The 19,507-nt window shown below is 44.9% G+C and overlaps 1 protein-coding gene across 4 annotated transcripts in view; it reads left to right on the top strand.

Annotated features, from left to right (window-relative positions):
• CARM1 (coactivator associated arginine methyltransferase 1) overlaps positions 1–18,912 on the top strand; it is a 40,402-nt gene extending 21,490 nt beyond the window's left edge. Inside the window, exons 7-17 of one of the 4 annotated variants that reach the window (XM_082204925.1) lie at positions 3,423–3,513; positions 4,348–4,429; positions 5,657–5,742; positions 7,340–7,429; positions 8,673–8,810; positions 10,554–10,643; positions 12,493–12,605; positions 14,400–14,477; positions 16,622–16,690; positions 17,380–17,447; positions 17,907–18,048. In XM_082204925.1, the coding sequence (XP_082061051.1) occupies positions 3,423–3,513; positions 4,348–4,429; positions 5,657–5,742; positions 7,340–7,429; positions 8,673–8,810; positions 10,554–10,643; positions 12,493–12,605; positions 14,400–14,477; positions 16,622–16,690; positions 17,380–17,438 (896 nt within the window). In that variant the 3' untranslated portion in view covers positions 17,439–17,447; positions 17,907–18,048. Of the gene's footprint in view, positions 1–3,422; positions 3,514–4,347; positions 4,430–5,656; positions 5,743–7,339; positions 7,430–8,672; positions 8,811–10,553; positions 10,644–12,492; positions 12,606–14,399; positions 14,478–16,621; positions 16,691–17,379; positions 17,448–17,906 lie in introns of all 4 variants that reach the window. The other 3 variants (XM_082204924.1, XM_082204926.1, XM_082204927.1) reach the window with 3 other exon arrangements.
• Positions 18,913–19,507: the final 595 nt, after the last annotated feature.

Consider the following 19,507-nt stretch of genomic DNA (forward strand, 5'->3'; position numbering starts at 1 on the left):
CTTTAGTGGACTGCAGGGAGTGCAGCAAGGTGCACATTGAGACCTGAAACTTCTCTACAGTGTGTGTGTGTGTGTGTGTGTGTGTGTATGGGAGGGAGTGTGTGCTTGTGGGGGGAGGGAGTTCCCCCCCAACCACAATCCATCTTGAGGAAGAGGAATTTGGTTTGGATGATGCCTAACGGCACACATCCGCCAAGCCCAATTTCCTCCACTTTGCCCCACCAGACTAAAGGGAAGCAAGCGGCAGGCTCCACTATGCCGATGCAGCTCTTCCCTCTCCAAGCAGGCTTCAGTAGCACAACGGAGCGTTCACTAGGTAAGTCGCCCACAATTCTCTCTTCATTGAGTAAAATGGAAACGTTTTAACTTAGCAAGTTTGATCCTACACAATGGATTTTCCGAAACCAACAAGGGGCGCCTCCTAGCAACGTAAACATGCATTTTGGGAATTCTTTCAACTTCCAAAAACAACAACATCTAAGTAGCCAGAAGCAAAGGGCCTTCGTATCCAAATTCCTAAACTGCTCAAACTCACCCTTTTACATCTGGTAACTTGTACACCTGAGCTAAAAAAAGAACCCCCCCCCCCAAGACATATCATAAATCAATCCTACAAGGAACTTGTGGGACCTGCAAGAAGGTGTTGCAGTCTATTACCCTTCCCTTTTTTGATCCTGAGGGCCATGTGGAATGGGGGCTGGAGCCAGTGATAAGTGGGGCTTGGAGCCAATCTTCCCTAAAGCAGGCTCAGCTTCCCCTTCTCTTGTGCACTATCTCTCCCCTTTCCCTCCCCCTATTCTCAGAGCATCAGGGTGGGAGGAGGGAGGTTTAAACCTTTCCTCCCAGCGTGTTGAGATCCCATTGTGTGAGGAGTTTTCCATTTGGTGTGCTTCCTCAAGCAGCTGGGCAGTGGCGCAGGAGTGCAGTGTGCAAGGCGATCTCAGCATTCCTATTGTGTGCCTCCCCCCCCCCCCAACTTCCTCACTGACTTACACTCAAAGCAGCAAAGCAGCATGCTGAGCAAAGTGCTCTTTGGCACCGGTCAGCTGCTGGGCAGTGAAGAGGGAGCCTCTGGGGTGCAGGCTGCATGGGTTTCCCATATGTACCCTAGAGCAGTTGTTCCCAATTGGTGGTCCTTGCTGTGGATCCCAGGGGGTCCGTGTAACCCAACCAGGGAGTCTGTGGCACCATTCACAAAACAAAAACTACCATAGAGATAGGAGAATTTTTTAAAAATTGGCTTTTGAAAAATGGGGAATCCACAATTGGGAACCACTGCCCTAGATCAAGCGTGGGCAGACTTCAGGTTTGACAGATGTACTTTGTGGGTTTTTTACTTGATTCCCAAAATTTGTCCATTCGAGCTAGATACAAAAGACATGCTGTTAGAATTGAACAACAAGATTCATCTGAGCACATTCAGATCCTGGGAATTTGTTTTCAGCATTATTATTAATTATTATTATTATTATTATTTAAATTTCTATACTACCCTTCCTCTGATGATCGCAGGGAGGCTTAGAATATAAAAACACAGAAATACGTAACCTAGTAACAAACAAAAACAATACCACCCCCCTCTCCAGTACCTGAACTAAACTGACCTTTTTGTAATTTAGCACAAAAGTTACTCCAGTTTAGTGTTCTTCATTTTGGCCACTGATAAGGTAAAACAACTGGGAGTCAGGAACGCTTGCTAATCTATTGCAAATCACCCAGCGATCTTCTGCCCACCCCTGCCCTCAAACACTGCAGTTCAGGGTCCAGCCAGCCTGAAGTAGGAGCCTCCTAGTGTTGTTTCTCTATAGCACTACAGAGGGGTTAGGTTCATGGCTAGCTTCCTGTTCTAAACCTGAGCATCTGAGTTGTATTAGCTGGGGTGGCAGTGGCTCTGGAGAGAGTGAAAGGGAAAAGGCTTTCTCCCTTCCTTCCTTCTGAAATGTCCCCATATAGACAGGGAGAGGAGTTCCATTAACCGTATAGCACCAATGGGTGCCCCCTGCTCCCAACGCTACCTCTGTCCAGTGAGCTTCAGCAGGCCAGTTTCCTCTCTCTTTCCTCTGCCTTCCATTTTCCTCCCTTTTTACTCAGTTGACATCCTAACATTCTGTGCTTCTGATGTTTCCAATCCACCAGCCATTCCCCCCCCCCCTTTTTTGTGGTGGGCACCATAACTGCTCTCAGTCATAGCCTTCATTGATAAGCACTCAGCCTCCTCCATTTCTAGTTCAAAGTGGCAAAATCCAGGTTATTTACATAGTGGGGCAACAGCATGTCATAGTTCTTCCATCCTGCTCCCCAAAAAGCAACACAGACAGGAGGTCTTGTTGCTGTTCAGTGCAAATCTGGAACTTCACTCTTCAGATAATGAGTTACTATTTTCTTACCACTAAGCCATCGGTCCCAGAGGCTCACAGGTGCTTGTTGTGCACTTTGACTTAAAAAAATTATTTTTGTTTAATTTACAAATTAAGTTGCTCAGGTGTATTGTACCCACTGCCTTTTTCTTGAATGACCCCATTTTGCTTCCAGACTGATCTGCACTCAACCAGCCAATTTTGCTACCAGAAGGAATTGCAAAATTTTCATGCTTTATAATAGAACAATTAAAGGTGGTCACGCCTTGATTTATAGAAACGCTTCCTCTATTGGTTCTATAATTAGCAAGGCATCATTGCTGGTGTTCATCAGAAGCTTGGTAGGGGCCAAAGGATGATGCTGACAATGGAAGCATTCCCCATAAAAACAGTAGATCAAATAAAAAACAGTTTTAAAGAGAAGAAGCTATGCGGAAAGTGAATAATAAAACCAGTTTTAAAAACCAGTTTTAAAGAGAAGAAGCTATGCAGAAAGTAAATAATAAATGCACTGCGAGGAACAACCGCCATCATTTGAAACAGACACATCTTCAATGGGCTCCTGGTGAGGTGATACAGTGGGGCAGTGGTCAGGATTGAACTCGGTAAATTCTGTGGGAAGGTTGTGGCTGAGGTGCTGTTGATTTTCTTCAAATGCTTGTGGCAGTGACTGAAGGTGCAGCAGTGTTAAGGAAATTAGTGGTTTGAAGGCATTCATGGTGCCACTTTAAATAAATCAAGATTTGATTAAATAAATCAAGAACAGATTTATTATTAATGACAGTTTTGTTTTGTAAATCTCACTCTACTTTTACCTGCTGCTCCTGTCTCTTTTAACTTGTTTCTATTTTACCGTCTTCCCAATTTCTTTTTCTTTTTAACCTGATCAATCCTAGCTGCCATTCTGTCTGATTTTTAACCTGTTCGTTAATTTTTTCCCAGATCTCTCCCCCTTCAAATCCTGAAGTTATACACCTTGGGGTTTTTCTTTGTTAAAATTGGAAGGGGACCATAAGTATATTTCTGTAAATAAATAAACTATGTCCATCTTCCATTCAATTTCAGGAAATATGTTTCCAACCATTGGGGATGTCCACTTAGCACCATTCACAGATGAGCAGCTCTACATGGAACAATTCACAAAAGCTAACTTTTGGTAAGCCACTTTTCCTAGGGAGCAATGCTCTCAGCCCAGTTCCACAACTGCTGCAGTTTATCCGACCGAAAACTAGCTGCTCATGTAACAAACTGCAGTGTTGATCTGTGCCAGACAGACTCAGGTTTGGGTAAACCAGTGTTTCCCAACCGGTGTTCCGCGGCACACTAGTGTGCCGTGGGAGGGAGGCGGGCGAGTCGGGCGGCGAGAGGCGGCGGCGGCGAGGATCCGCGTCGAGCCGGGGGCGGCTCCGCAGTGGTGGTGCCGAGCGGCGGGGCAGCGCGCGCAAAAGGGAGGAGCGCGAGACAGCGGAGGAGGAGGAGGCCGGCATGTCCGGGCAGCAGCAGCAACAGCAGCAGCAGCAACTCCCGGCGACGGCTCCTCCTCCGCCCGCTATCGCCGCCACCACCACAACAGCCGCCGCCGCCTCAGCTGCCGCCGTCCCTCAGTCCCTCGCTCTGCTGCCTCCTCCCACCCCGGCAAGGGGAAGGGAAAAAACGTTCACTTTTGTGCGTCCCTCCCGGCGTGACGCTGCGCGCTGACGTCACGGGGCGGGGCTTTAATGGTGGTGTGCCGCGAGATTTTTTCCCGGTAAACAGGTGTGCCGTTGCCCAAAAACGTTTGGGAAACACTGGGGTAAACCTTACCTTAGCAGTCCCATCTTTCCTAGTCTTCTAGATAGCAGTGAAGAACCTCCATGGTCCTCTGCAGTGTAACTGCTATCTTTCCAGTTTTGGTTCTTTGGGAGGAGACTGGTATTTGAAACCTCACATTGGTGCATCCTTGGATACCCGGACCCTCCCAAGTCACCTAGCCTGCTGTTTTGTCTTGCAGGTATCAGCCATCCTTCCATGGGGTAGACTTGTCAGCACTTCGGGGTGCAGCAGTAGATGAATATTTCAGGCAGCCAGTTGTGGTAAGTCTGTCCTATAATGCTGACATCATAATAGTAGTAGTAGTAGTAATAATAATAATAATAATAATTATTATTATTATTATTATTATTGATATCCCGCCCATCTGGCTGAGTTTCCCCAGCCACTCTGGGCAGCTCCCAATCGAGTGTTAAAAACAATACAGCATTAAATATTAAAAACTTCCCTAAACAGGGCTGCCTTCAGATTTCTTTTAAAGATAAGATAGCTGCTTATTTCCTTCACATCTGACGGGAGGGCGTTCCACAGGGCAGGCGCCACTACTGAGAAGGCCCTCTGCCTGGTTCCCTGTAGCCTCACTTCTCGCAATGAGGGAACCGCCAGAAGGCTCTCGGCGCTGGATCTCAATGTCCGGGCTGAACGATGGGGGTGGAGACTCTCCTTCAGGTATACAGGACCGACATGTTGTGGCAAAAGTTGACATTCTTCCTGATGGTGGGAGCATGGTGAGGGGAAAGGATGAAATGTGATTGAAAGCTGTCTCTAGTCCTCGGAGCCTTCCAAAGGGAGCTTCTGTCAGAAGAAATTTTTTTTTGGGGGGGAGGTTTACAGCTTTTGGAATCTAATCACCAAAGCCTGTGTGTGTTCATTAGAGACTAATACCATCTGCTAGCTTGGTTACTTGCTCACAAGTAGCGCAACCAGTAATCAGCCCAGTTGATGAGAAACCACAAGCTTCCAGCCTCCTCTCAATGGCTTGAACACCTGTTATACTTTAATTTTTGAAAACCATAGTGCACCTGACATGAGTGTTTTTCTTATATAGAGAACCATCAGTTTTATGCCTTTACTGTTGGACACATTTAAACAAAGGTCATATTGGGTGGCCTGTAACTTCTCCCAGGTCTGACTTCTTCAAATGGAGCAAGTAAACACCAGGGAACTGGTATTGCCATCTGAAGGAAGCACTGAGCACTGGGGGAGTAGAGTGTCTTGGTTCATGCCACTGTTTTGCATGGAACAGAGCAAGGCTGGCAACCATGATGCTCATATCTGCTTACCTCTTAGGGTGGCAGGGAAGAAAGGCATTGTTCTGTTGTATGGCATAATATTCACAAGCATCTTCTGGCCCTCAGAGTAAGTTAGTATGTTGTCTGTCTTCTTTACATTTGTCTGGGAGTGGAAGTGAGTGGAGAGCAGCTTGGATTTGTACTTTTCCACTTCCTGACCCAACCAGAGGTTTTCATTTATGTGCTTCTCTTCCCAAGGACACCTTTGATATCAGGATTCTAATGGCCAAATCTGTTAAATACACAGTGAACTTCTTAGACGCCAAAGAAGCGGATTTGCACAGGTATGCTATCCCCTTTATAGGAGACAGAGGAATAATCCAGTCTGGCTCCCAGCTGTCTGTTACACAGGGTTGGGAGAAGCCAAAGTTATACTGTTTCTGTCCTTAAAAAAGAAAAGAGAAAAAGAAATTGTGTCTGCAGTACATGCCAGTGTATGAGTCTTCATGCCCGCTTTGCTTGCAGGAGAGCTCAGACTCAGGGGTCAGGATAAACAAAAATGGGCTGAGATGGTATAAGAATTCCAAAATCAAGAGGGCCAACGTTTAAGAACTGTTCGAGTTGACTTCCTGTTCTTTGTGTTTTCTACCATCAATCACTCTGCTTGTTGAGGTTTCAGGCCATGTCTGCCGAGGCTATTTATGGTTCATTCAAAAAATGACAACCTGTTTTTGAGGGCACACTGTCCAACGAAGGGAATTTTAAGTAAGGTTTTAAAATAAATCAAAATAACAACAGTTTAATCATTAACTTAAAACCACCGGCAGCTAAAATTATTCTAGCATAGTAAATAGATCAGACACAGATTAGAATAAAAATCTCTTCAGAGTTTTCCTAAAAATCAGCAGTGACAAAGCCATACATATTTCTCTGGGAGTTTCAAACATGGAGAACTCTCAGTCTCTGATTTCCAACAGTCTAACCAGTCTTACAAGTTGGTTAGAGAGCAGGGCCTCTGGTCTTAATTCTGGTACTGTCTCACGGGGAGTCTCTTGTTTTGCCACTTCCTATACAAAAAACAAAGTAAAAAAACCTTCCTCAAGTCAATGGAGTCTTGTCTTAACTATTTCCCACCCACATCCAGGTTGGGCTTGTTTCCAGAAGAAGGCTGTTGAGCAATGACAAGATACAATCGTCTAGTGTAGAATGACTATGCATAGTTCTTGCATGTCTCCAGTCTGTATCAGCGAGGTGGTTCTTATCTTTTGACCTGAAAATGTGAATTTCCAAAATTTATATTCAGGTTAGAATGAAAAAAGCAAAAAAGCAGTACCCTTAAGAAAGCAGCCACACACTATTGATTAGTACAGCTGGAGAAAGTGGGAGCCACAGCCTGATAAGACCCAACTTAAAGGAAGATCTTAGATGGCCTCTATATGAGACAGAGGCAGTCTCAGATCTGCAGCTACATACATACATACATGCATGTGGGTGGCACTGTGGTCTAAACCACTGAGCCTCTTGGGCTTGATGATCAGAAGGTCGGCAGTTCGAATCCCTGCGACGGGGCGAGCTCCTGTTGCTCTGTCCCAGCTCCTGCCAACCTAGCAGTTCAAAAGCACGCCAGTGCAAGTAGATAAATAGGTACCACTGTGGTGGGAAGGTAAACAGCGTTTCCATGCGCTCTGGCTTCCGTCACAGTGTTCCATTGCACCAGAAGCAGTTTAGTCATGCTGGCCACATGACTTGGAAAGCTGTCTGTGGACAAATGCCGGCTCCCTCTGCCTGAAAAGCGAGATGAGCATCGCAACTCCATAGTCACCTTTGACTGGACTTAACCGTTCAGGGGTCCTTTACCTTTTCCTTTGTGCTGACTAAGAAGAAACCATGTGGCTGCGAGGGAGAGGGTGAATTCATGTGGCATCTCCTCTTGTTTTCCAGGATAGAAATCCCGTTCAAATTCCACATGCTGCATTCAGGTCTAGTCCATGGGTTGGCTTTCTGGTTTGATGTAGCCTTCATCGGTTCAATGTAAGTGGTGGCAAAAGTGCTCTTTCCTCCCATCAGAACTTGGATTTTATAAAACAGATAACTGATTATCACTCCTACACTGCAGTAAACTGGCAAGTTCAAATTAAATTATCTTTTGACTTGTGTCCTTCGGTAGATGAATGTAAATATGTTTGTTTAACTTGGCAGCAGGGAAACATATTTAGAAAAAAACAGCCCTCGGGGTAGTAAATGGAAGCTTGCATTTCTTCACAACGCTAGATTTGCTCTTGGCTGCACAGTTTGATAGAGCGAACGCTTGCTTGCCAATTCTGATTTTGTTTCTTTATTTAATTCCAAGTCCAATTAAGGTACTGGTTGGTTTTAAAGCTCTTAATTTTTAAAACCCTGGCTATCTTGGGAGAATGCTGCCTCCCATGTGAGATTTTGAGATTATCTAATGAGGTCCTATTGCAGCGACTACCTTTTATGGATGCCATATTAGTTTCAAAACATAGCTAAATTGTTTCTGTAATTGTCTCAAAGCACTAGAAAGAACTCCCTTGGGATATCTGCTTGTCTTGCTGTGTCACTGTTCTGCAAGCAGACTAAGGTGGCCCGGTTCTGTTGGGTGTTTTGGAGGAGATACTCTCTTATTACACTATTTTTATAGTGTTTTAGCTGTATTTACTTCGTGTGCTTTGTGATTGAATTTTATAGTGCTTTGAGAATTGTTGTTTTCAACAACCACTAGTCCACAAAAGTGACTATAATGATTAGAAGGAAAGCATATCTTCAGTTTCCTGTTTCTGCTAACATAACAGAACCAAAATATCCTCAAAAAGTAACAAGTTTTCTATTAATTGTGGCCTTTCTAATTAAAGTTGGCCCTCATTAATCAAGTGAAGCTTCAGCTTGTTAAAATTTAATCAATTTAAAATTAATTTAAGCACTAATAAAAGTTGACTAAAAGGACTGTACTAACCATTAAAAGCAAGATCAAGCAGGAAAGTATTGACAGGTGCTTCCAAAATGCGCACCTGCCACCAAACTGAACTTTCAAGTGGGACTGACTTGGAAGAGGAAAAACAGGAGCCTTGGTTTCTCTGTGGAGAGTGAAAACAGATTGGTATATGACAAGCCAGGCCTGAGTGCAGCTACTTTGCAGCTGGGGATATGCTGACAGTTGGGAAACAGAGCAATCTGAGAGGGGTAGGATGTGGATTTGTGACAACTCAAGTCCTTGTGTCTAAACATGACTCCCTTGCCTCTCTCCTTCCACTAGAATGACCGTTTGGCTTTCAACCGCTCCGACAGAGCCTCTAACCCACTGGTACCAAGTTCGGTGCCTCTTTCAGTCTCCACTTTTTGCTAAGGCTGGTGACACCCTCTCAGGGACATGCCTGCTCATCGCAAACAAGAGGTAAGCTGAGAGGGGCCAGCTCAGCCGCATGGTAAAACAAGCCCTCTTGCAGCTAGGTCAGATTCTGCAGTGGCAGTGTCGTCTAGGGTGTTGTGTGCTGGACTTGAACCAGAGAAAGATCAGTTCAAAGCTATGTGCCAGGCTGATTAAGTTGTTACCAGGGTGGGGAAAAATTGATGATTTAAAAAATAAATTTAAAAAATGAGATTTTTTTGGATATAAATTGGATTTTTTGATTTAAATCAGATTTTTAAAATAAAATGCTTTTGGAGGAAAAATATTTCTAAAGCTGGTTTTCTGTTTAAGTTACATTATAGTCCAAAGGCTATTCATCAGGAAATAAGGATTTGTTTTAAGTTTTTCCTGTGTGCTAAAATTCAGTCTCTGTTTTTATTTTTATTTTTGTTTAACTACATCAGTTAACAAACATGCATACATATGCTATAATGTTATTGTTTTAGTTAAATAGATTGTTTAAATTGTTATTAAGGAAATGATTATTTTTCTCCGTCCAATAAAGTACAGCAGAAAAGTTGTCCAAATATAAAGTTAACTTATTAAACCTCACAATAATTTCATAATTATCTATGAATTTATACTAGTATAACTAAATCAGTAATTTTTGATATAACTGTAAAAACTACTCTGAAAATGTTTTATTCCAAAAACGAACCCTCATCTGGTTGTAATATTAAGATTTACCAGCCAGAATGATCTTTCTGTAAAAAATGATATAAATCAAGTCTTGCTGACTAGTGATTTAAATAGTTATTTAAATCGATTTGATTTAAATCAAATTCACCCTGGTTGTTACCTTCTCATCAATAAATAGGGATAATAGTTACTTTCCCAACAGGAAGATGCAACTTACTTCTGGGCTTGTGTAACTTGAATCCAAGCTCGGCCTTCTTGGCTGCTAGCTTTTTTTTTTGCGCTTCAGAAAGGCCTTGTGAGCAATATTTGCCTGTCTTCCCTTTGCACAGCTCGCTTCGGTCACAGCTGTCATTTTGGTGTTTCACTCTTTTTCGTAGAACCCAGCAGTATGAGTAAGCCCATTGCACTCCTGACATTTTGGGATTTGCCCCAACTTCTCCTGTGACTCACACTATGAAAGAGCCTGAGTTTAAGGCCTTATCTGAGTCCAGTTACACTCCTTCATGTCTGCTGGCTTATTGCCGTTGTGAAAACTTCTGAAAGTATAGAATCAGGGAGGCCTGCGGTTCAGGTGAAGAGGCTTATGGATCCAATCATGCTGGTGGCTGCCCCCAAATTATCCTTTTTGGTGATGGCCCCCCAAGTTCTGAAATCACATCCGTGTGATATATCCAGGAAACAGGCCCTCTTAAATGAGCTATTAAGACATTTCTCTTCAGACAAACTGCTGCTAAGATGTTGTTTTTAATGTTCTATCATTGTCACTATAATTTTATTTACACTGTAATATTTTAGCTCTAACCTGCTTAAGGAACAACTGTTGAAAAGTAGGCTAAAGATCAATAAATTAAGATATCCCCCGTCCAGGTAGAACTGGTAGCACAGAAGAGGAGCTGGCTTTGTTTGAGCTTTGAAGCTTTCTGCAACACTTGGGAAGTGTATGTTGCCGGACTTCTCCATCTCCTTTCCCAATAAGCAAGATTCTCTCACCCTCCTGCAAAGTCCTGGTCTCCATTAGAAATGGCCCTGCCGAATTGTCAGAAGGGACTGGGGAGTCCTTTACCAGTATCTCTTCCCCTTCTCTTTCAGGCAAAGTTACGACATCAGTATTGTTGCTCAAGTTGATCAGACAGGCTCCAAGTCCAGCAACCTCCTTGACCTGAAAAACCCATTTTTCAGGTATGTCACGGTGAATCTTACAAGGGTTTTTCCCCACCTCTATAATAAAGTTGTTGCTTTTTTAAATGTGTGCTTGTGTGAGTGAGGATGCAGTGTGTTTGAGGAACCGCTTTTCAGGGAACTACTTCTGCGTAACTCAAAAGCAAGTCTTCACTGGGCAGACTGGCAGGGGAAGCAAGCTAACTCTTCCTGATTGAATCGTTTTGCTTTCATGACCTGTGTTGGGAGGGATCGGGGGCTGGGTTGGAAAGACACACAGCGATTTCAGGCAAAGGGGGTAGGAAAGGAGCAGAAATGCATTCCTTTCTTACTAGTATAGTCAGATAGCTTTTTGCTGGTGAGAGGAAAGCAAGGGGACAGAAAGGTGCATATTCCTTCCTATTCCTCCTTTATCTTCTGAGGTGAGCCCCCCAATAAATGTGAACCACTAGAATGTGGGCCCTTTCAGCAAGGCTAAGAGTATAAGAAGCCCCTCTGGATTACCCCACATAATCATCTCACCCAGTATCTGGGTTTCCCTCAGTGGCCAGCCAGATTTTGAATAACTTGCCATCTTCCACAAACCAGGCTACTTCACTGCTCACACTTCGGGAATCTAAGCATGAGTCAATTTCTTTGATGAGAAGAAGGGAGACATCGCCTCATTTGGGTCCTGGTTTGTTGTAAATCAGATTCTATTGCCTTAAAATATTCACATCTAGTTAGTCCTTGTTTTTATTTCCAACAACATCTTGCTAATTTATGTTGTGATTTACCTTGAGTGGGTGAGGAAAGGTTAGTGTGCAGATATTTAAAGACATTTGCTCCTGGCCAGTGACTGCTGGAGCCCTAGAAATCCAGCGGCATAGTTGCCTCTCTGCATCTTGCGTTTTGGACAGAGGAGCCCTTAAAATGGTGGCAAGCAGAATAGTTGCTCTTGCTTTCTACTGGTGGGATGTGATGGCAAAATCTCTGTGTTGTACAACATGCATCGCCACCACTTCTCGAATACTTGGTTTAGTTTGAGAGGCTGGCTAAGCTGTGGCCTTCCAGATGATGTCGAACTACAACTCCTATAATCCCTGATCACTGACCCACACTGCTTTGGGGTGAGGGGATGGCACTTCGTGGGCTGTCCTTGGATTAAAGTGTGGCAGAGGAATTCTGGCACCAACTTCTTACCGACAATAGCTTTTTGGAGACACAATATTGTAGAGAGGGTTTGGGGTTTTTTATGTGTCCTGCCATGTGTGTGTTCAAATTTTCAAAGTGCTTCGAGCTCTACCCTGCAAGAAAGTGAAAGTAGCAGGAACAGCACTGCTGCAATAGGCAACTGAACATTTTGGCATGATTGTCATGGCTATCTATTGGGCAGTGCTCAATACATGTGTGTGAGTGATAGAGATATTCTGTATTTTACTACTTGAAACATCAGTTCTTTATCTGCATAAACATTCAGGTAAGCTATCCCCCTGTCTCCTCTTTTTAAAGATAAAAGCAGAATTTTGCTTTGCTGTGTGTTCTTCTCTTAAACCTAAGGTGGATGTTTTTATAAAATCCTAGAATGCATTTGAATGCATATGGAAATGTCATATACTTTCATTCAGTGGTCTCTTGGCCCCACAGTATTAGCTTCTCTCTCTATGCCAGTTTGTGTAACCCACTTCATGGATTCCACAAAAGCTTATGCCACAATAAATTTATTGTGCTTTTAAGTTGCCACAAGACTCTCCTGCTCCTCTGGATGATGGTTGGAAATGGCCCACGATGTCTAGAATGATGAGCCACTGGGGCGCTTTGATCTCCAGAGTATTGACGTTGGCGCTGGTGTTTGTGTGTGTGAGTGAGGGTGTGTGTGTCTGCCTTCCAGGTACACAGGTACAACTCCTTCACCCCCGCCAGGCTCGCACTACACCTCTCCTTCAGAGAACATGTGGAACACAGGTGGCGCCTACAACATGAGCACAGGGATGGCTGTTGCTGGTACTGTACCTTCTTCACTGTCACTCCTGGGCAAAGCTGATGGGTCATCTATGTTCCTCAGTCATTTTGGGTCTGGACAGTCAGGACATCAGCCAGGAGTGCTGGATGCCACAGGGCTCGAGCTTTGCCTTCAGTTTGAAGGTTCACTGAATGGTTTTGGCTGTAAAGCTTTCTCATACAGTAACGTGAGGGCCTGTGGCAAGCAATCTGGTTTTGTTTGCAGCCATATCTCATCCAATCCTGGTGGTTCAAAGTCCTTTCTGCAGCAGAGAATAGGAACATCTTAGACCCATGTAATCAAAATTGAGCAGTCTGCAGAGTCAAGCATAACAAGTGGGAGGATTTTCTAGCTAATGTCACAGAGTTTAGATTTTGAGTAGCTATGGGGTGATGAAGAGCAAATTTTCTCCTCCAAGGGCAAGCCCTATTGATGACACTGTGTCCATAGCATTAGTCAAGCAAATCATTTGCAACTAGAACAGTATTCCTGGGATGTGGCAACTGCTTTTCTCTCTCTCTCTCTGTAGAGTTGGCACATGTGTGATGCAGAATATCATACTTCTATATAATCACTATCCTTACAAGAACCTTGGGGTGTTCATGCCGCTGCCCTTATCTTCCTGCTGGTGGTTCTGCAGTAGATCATTGTGTGGCATGTACACCCTCAGTCTGTTGGAGATTATACCAGAGCAGAAAGAAGCTGGCTCCCTTGCCCCGAGCTCACACATGAAGATGCTCGTACTTACACAGCAGACATGAATTTTCCTTCTCCAGTTGACTGTTTTGATGTTTACTATTTGCTGACTGGAGCACTGAGACTGAGGAGTACCTGTTGCACTGGTGCTGTCGACATTTTTCTGTTTGCGTTTCTTGCTGTCACCTGCAGACAGCTGCCTGTAACCCCTCAGCAGCTTGCTCAATGTTGTGTCTCATTCTGCTGAGCACCTAATGTCGTAACCTTTTAGCACTAGTAAAGCTAAGCAGATGTGGATGAGAGATTGCTGGGAGCCCTGTGTCAGCTGCTTTTTTCAAGGAAGAGTGGACTTGGAGTGTGATTAATATAAATCTCCTATTGTCCCAGGGGGTACAGCAGCCTGGTGTATGTTTGATGTCTACCCAGCTTCTGTTGGGAGAAAATTTCCCTTCCCCTCAACCATTCTCCTATTGGGCTTCTCTCCGCTGGCCACTGCTGTTCACCCCCTTTGTACCTGTCTGAGTTGAGTTGGCCAACACCTCTGTCCCCTCTCCCAGGCACAGCAAATGCTGTAGCCTCCGTCAGTTGCTGAGATGGTTCCAACAAGGCTGCTAGCCTTCCTTGACAGAAGATCCAGATTCCATCCACTTCTGTTCAGCTAGTTCTCAAGCAGCAACTCCTTCCTCCTCCAAAGGCAATTTTGGCAAGGCATCTCTTTCTCAGGCAACCCAGCCAGACATATAGAAGGGAAGAGAGAACTTCCAAGTACCATGGAGTGGAGTGAGGAAGCCCCTCTCTTACTTTTCTGTAAGAACCAGATTATGGCCCAGCTTCACTGCAGCATTTGCCCAGGAGAGCTTCTGCATGAGAAACCCTATCCCTGCCTGGAACAGCCTGCCCCTTTTTGAAAATCAGCTTATGGGAGGAGGGGTGGTGCAGTGTGTGTGGCTTGGAGAGGCTCATGCGTCTGTAACACTTACCATGTAATGGCCTCTCCTGCCACAACGGTGCTGGGCAGGATGCTTGAAGGTCTAGGTGTGTGTGTCTTGGTTAGTGCCTTCCTCGTTTCTCACCCTCTTCCCTTCTACCCCGTGCTGCAGGGATGCCCACAGCCTATGATCTCAGCAGCGTGATTGCTGGTGGCACCAATGTTGGCCACAACAACCTTATTCCTCTAGGTGAGTTTATCTGCAATCTGGAGCAGATTATATCTAAATGGGAGGATCCTAGGAAACATGAGAGTCAGTGGCTGAGATGAAGGCCCCAGCTCTCAGATCTCCTGAGCACCTGATCTTTTGGGTTTTACTCCTGGCTCAGAGGTCATGAGGAGATCCTTTGCCCTACTTCATCCAAGTACTGGGCTTGTGAATGTTCAACAGGGTTGGCCACAGAATTATCTTCCTGCTCATTGTCCTTGAGTTTACCATGTGCACTAAGCCGAACTGTGGAAGAAGAGTGTCTCTGCAGGTTCTAAGAAGTTGGGTTGAATAATTAGAATTTTGGGTTCAGTTCCAGTTCATTTGTATTTCTCTGGTTCAGACATTTAAGTTTTCCAAAATGGTTTTAAATAGAACTCATAAGACTATCACTTGCTTACAGTGTAATTCCTATGAAGAGTACGCTTGACATTTAACATTCTTATTTGTTCTTAAAACTGTTGCCTGCACTGCTATCCCTCAGAACTCATCAGTCATGTTTGATTCCTGATGGCACAGAAAGGTGCCCTCTTTGTGTTGGGTTATATGCTCAAATAGTTTGAACTGTGCCAGGTTCCAAAAGCAGAAGCAACAAGAGAGATTCAGTAGAGTCCATACCTGATGTTCTTTAGGCCTAGTCTGTGCTGTTGTGCATGTTGGGTTTGGGGGCCTGTGCAGAACCAGTTTCAGGAACAAGTTAGAGAACTAGCTTGAGAATTGGGGCCTACTCCGTGCCCCCTTGAAAAGAAGCTAACAAGGGATGTGCAGCAGAGGGTGAGGTGGGAACTTTGCAACTGCCACATAGATGTCAAGTGTAAATCACAAAGAAAAGGCACCTGCCATGGGGAAGGAAAGAAGGAAGGCAGATTGTGTGACTGCACTGATAGCAGTTGTTATAGTTAAGCAACCTGCACCACCAGTTGTGATCTCTGCATTCACACATGCATAACTGACGAGCTGACATCCCTGAAGGTGGGTGTCAATGTTCTTATAAAACAGAATGCAGAACAGCCTTGCCACAGTTGACTCCTGGGATCATTGATGGGGATGGTCATGAAGTAGTCCTCTGTGGGATCCCTTGAGGAGACCCATTATCAGTAGATAGTAGGCTTTACCTTCCCTGCAAGTCTTGGCTCCGAGTATTGTACTTTGTTTTCTCATAGGAATGAATGGCAAACGATTTACCTTTAAGGGCAAACACACCAATTGGCATATTCTGGACAGATAAAAACTACTCCATGCCCCTTGTGGCAAACGTGTCTACTCCCATCTGTAACCCCATCCTGGCTTGTTTCTTGGTCACCCTGAACTAAGGAAGTTATGAGAAGATGTGAGCTGACTTAGCCAAACAAGTGCTGGCATTATACTTAAGCAATAGGCATGTACCTGCCCCAGGAAGCTTATACACTAAATGGTGATGGAAGGGGGAGAATGAATGAGAATAAATGTCAGTCACAGCCGGTTCATCATTGGAATGTGAAACTTAAGAAATTTAGCCATGCACACTTTATTTAAATCGGCTGTTTCTTTGCCTTGAGAGAAGTGGTTTGGGGTCAAAGTAAATGCAGAACAACCGATCTTAGACTCTCCCTTCCTGTCTCTCTTGGCCTACTTTTCTAGACCTGAAGTGGGTGAATTATAGGTTTTTTCACCACTTGAGCCCTAGAGAAGTTGGCCAAGAGAGACAGGAAGCAGGATTCTGGGATTGGCACATCTGCATTTACTTTGTACCTAGTTAAGCTACTTCTCTCAGACCTCGATAATTGAGATACTCATTTTGAACTGGTTATGGTTTGGGGTGGCTCAAGTTGAGTCCAAGGCATTTTAGGCTCGGGTAGTTCTGGCGTCACAAATCAAAATGCCTCTGAATTTGAGATCATACTTGTTTGGAGGTCCAGGTGTTTTATCTCTGCTTAGTAGTTGGCAGCCAGAGGCACGAGTGGGAGAAGCAGTCAGAGAGGGGGATTCACTATGTGTACAGCCTGTTTTTCAGATACTGTTGGGAATGGTCCATCTGTGGTGCATGCTTACAGCTTGGGAGGTGGGGGTTAAGGTAAAGTGAAGTAGCCTAGCGCAGATTGAACCTGTCTGTGTTTTTCCTCCTCCTTTTGTTTCTTCCTGAGCAGCCAACACTGGGATTGTCAATCACACCCATTCCCGGATGGGATCCATCATGAGTACAGGGATTGTTCAAGGTAAACCTGGTCTGGGCTTTCTTGGAGTTGAGGGGAAAGGATGTGTTTGCCTCTGTTGAGCCTTCTCCTTTTTGGGGGTTTGAGCTGTATGGCCGCAAAGACTTCATTGGGAATGAGAAAGGTCAAAGGCTGCCATGTTAATTGCGGAATGCAGTCAAACTTCAGTTGTCGAACGTAATCTGTTCAGGAAGACGGTTCGACTTCCAAAACATTCGACACCCGAGGCACGGCTTCCGATCGGTCGCAAGAGCTTCTTGCACTCAAGCAGAAGCCATGTTGGATGTTTGGGTTCTGAAAAATGTTTGAAAACCAGAGCATTTACTTCCGGGTTTTCGGCATTCAGGAACAGAGCTGTTAGAGAACTGAGGTTTGACTATACTATATCACCCTTGAAGCTTAAACTAGATATCCCCAAAATGCCAGTAATGTGAACACTGAACATTTATAGCATCCCATTTTGGCATCAAATTACTTTGCTTCATGATGGGTGAATTAATAGCTGAGTTGGGTAGGTGAAGAGATTGACTTGGCTTATTGTGACAGAGGCTTCCCTAAACAAGCATTCGTCTCAGATGCATGGACCGAAAAGCTAGTGGGCTATATCATGACAGCTTCAGTCTCCTATCAACTTCAGCAAGCTATTGCCTACAGAATTTCATGCCATATCACTTTGCCTCTTGTTTCTGCAGAGTGTGGTGGCCCAAGCTGGTTGAATTTCATTTTTCAACCATGTATGCAGACCATGTAACGCCCAAAAGTAAGAATCTGAATTTATATTGAAACCTGTCAGTTTAGAGTTGCTTTAGCTCCCTCATAGAGGTTCCCAGTGTGTATACATACATACATATATATACACACACACACACACAGTCATACCTCTTGTTACGTTTGCTTCAGGTTAAATCTTTTCGGGTTGCATCCTGTGACGACACGGAAGTACCGGAAAGGGTTACTTCTGGGTTTCGCTGCTTGCACATGTGCATACACTCAAAATGATGTCATGCACAGAAGCAGCGAATCACGACCTGCGCACGCACAGACGCGGGTTGCGTTCTGTTCATGTTGCGAACGGGGCTCCGGAACGGATCCCGTTCGCAACCAGAGGTACCACTGTATAAAGCTAGTGGTCTAGTGCTCAGGATTTCTATTTCTTCTAGAAACCTGACTTGATTCCTTACATATGAGACTTCTGAACTTTTTTCTTTTTTCCCTGCAGGTTCATCTAGTGGTCAGAGTGGAGGAACATCAAGTGCTCACTATCCTGTCAACAGTCAGTTCACTATGGGAGGCCCGGCCATTTCCATGGCATCTCCCATGTCCATCACAACCAACACAATGCATTATGGGAGCTAAGAGACCCTCACCCCTGATCCTCTGAACTGACAGCACCAGGAAACCAAATGAAGAAGAAAAAATTCCGCCCTGCCCACCTGCCTTCTGCACCTCAGTTTGGCAATTGCTTCTCTGGATTTCTTCCACCCCCTGCCTCCCCCCTCCAAAAAAAAATTAGGCTTGCCAGAGATGTTCTGACCCTTGTACAATAGAAGACACCCCCCCACTCGTTCTTTGATAGCAGACTTGTACACTTTTTTATGAAATGTTGGAAACTTCAACTTGCTCAACCATGACTGAGTTCCTGCGCTCACTGTGTCTTACAACCAATCATGTCGCTAGTGGTATCATTCTTCCAATCTTCCATGACTGATCAGCATTAGGCACAGGTTGTAGAGCAAAGCTGCAACAGGGCTTCTCAGCAGTACTGTGGACAGCCCAGCGGCAGCGCTAGTAACCTGAGCCTTCGTCCTTGCTCCCAGTGTTTTTTGAACGAAGGGGCTGCAGCTGGCTGTAGAGTGGGCACAGGCGAAAATCCAGCTGCTCATCCTTCCATCTGTGCGTCGGTTTCTTCCACCCAACCCAACCTCCGGGTTCATTGCTTTGCTAAGACTTAGGAGGAGGAAGTGTTTCCTGCCACGAGGGAAAAGAAAAGGCCAACAAGCCCTCCTGGCTGGCTTTGTGAGGAGTTCTGGCAACTTACTGCTGTAGATCTTGGGCTTCCGGAAGAACATCTGAGATGAGATGGACTGTTGTGCCACGAGTATCTTATCAGCCGGTCTGATGATTGCCTGTCTCGGGGGGGAATCTCGATGTAGCATCAAAGGGTTAAAAAAATTTAAAACATGAATGTACCAAAAAGAAAAAAAAGGTTGCTGGCTGAAAGTGAACAGTTTGTGTATCAGTTTCCTGTTGCTCAGCTCATCTTGACGGCTATGCCCAGTTCTGGCTCCATTTCCACTCTGTTTTCTAGGCTGTTGCAGCTGCTGTCTCTAGTCCATTTTTCTCTTCAGCTGGGCAGGCAGTGGGGACTGGGTGCCAAGTGGCTTAGTATATAGACTTGCCTGCTCCCTGCAGTAGCCACCAGGGACTCTTAGAGTAGATGGTTCTGGCATCTGTTATGGAAGCCCCTTTGTAGTCTTTGTATGTGTAACCTGTAACCATTTATGGTATTTTCTTTCTTTTGTTCCTTTCAGAGCCACCAGTTGGCATGTTCGAAAGGAATTGGCAGGGACCCGTTTTATGGAGGGGGGGGGAGTGTGTTTTACTTAGGCAGTTTCCTTTGGCTCCCAACAGGGGCTTGGTGGGCTGAATTTGGGGGGGGAGGGAGGAGGGGTCTTGCGCAGAAGCTCCATAGTGGCTGAATTGTGGGGTCTACACAGTCAATTGTTAGGTCTGGCTGATCAATGATTTTGTGACTATTGAATAAAACTGGGAGGGTTTTGAAGACTTGTTTACAGTGGCTGGTTTCCCCCACCTCAGGTT

The sequence above is a fragment of the Podarcis vaucheri genome (assembly GCF_965113315.1).
Source record: "Podarcis vaucheri genome assembly, chromosome: 17".
NCBI classification, from domain to species: Eukaryota; Metazoa; Chordata; class Lepidosauria; order Squamata; family Lacertidae; genus Podarcis; species Podarcis vaucheri.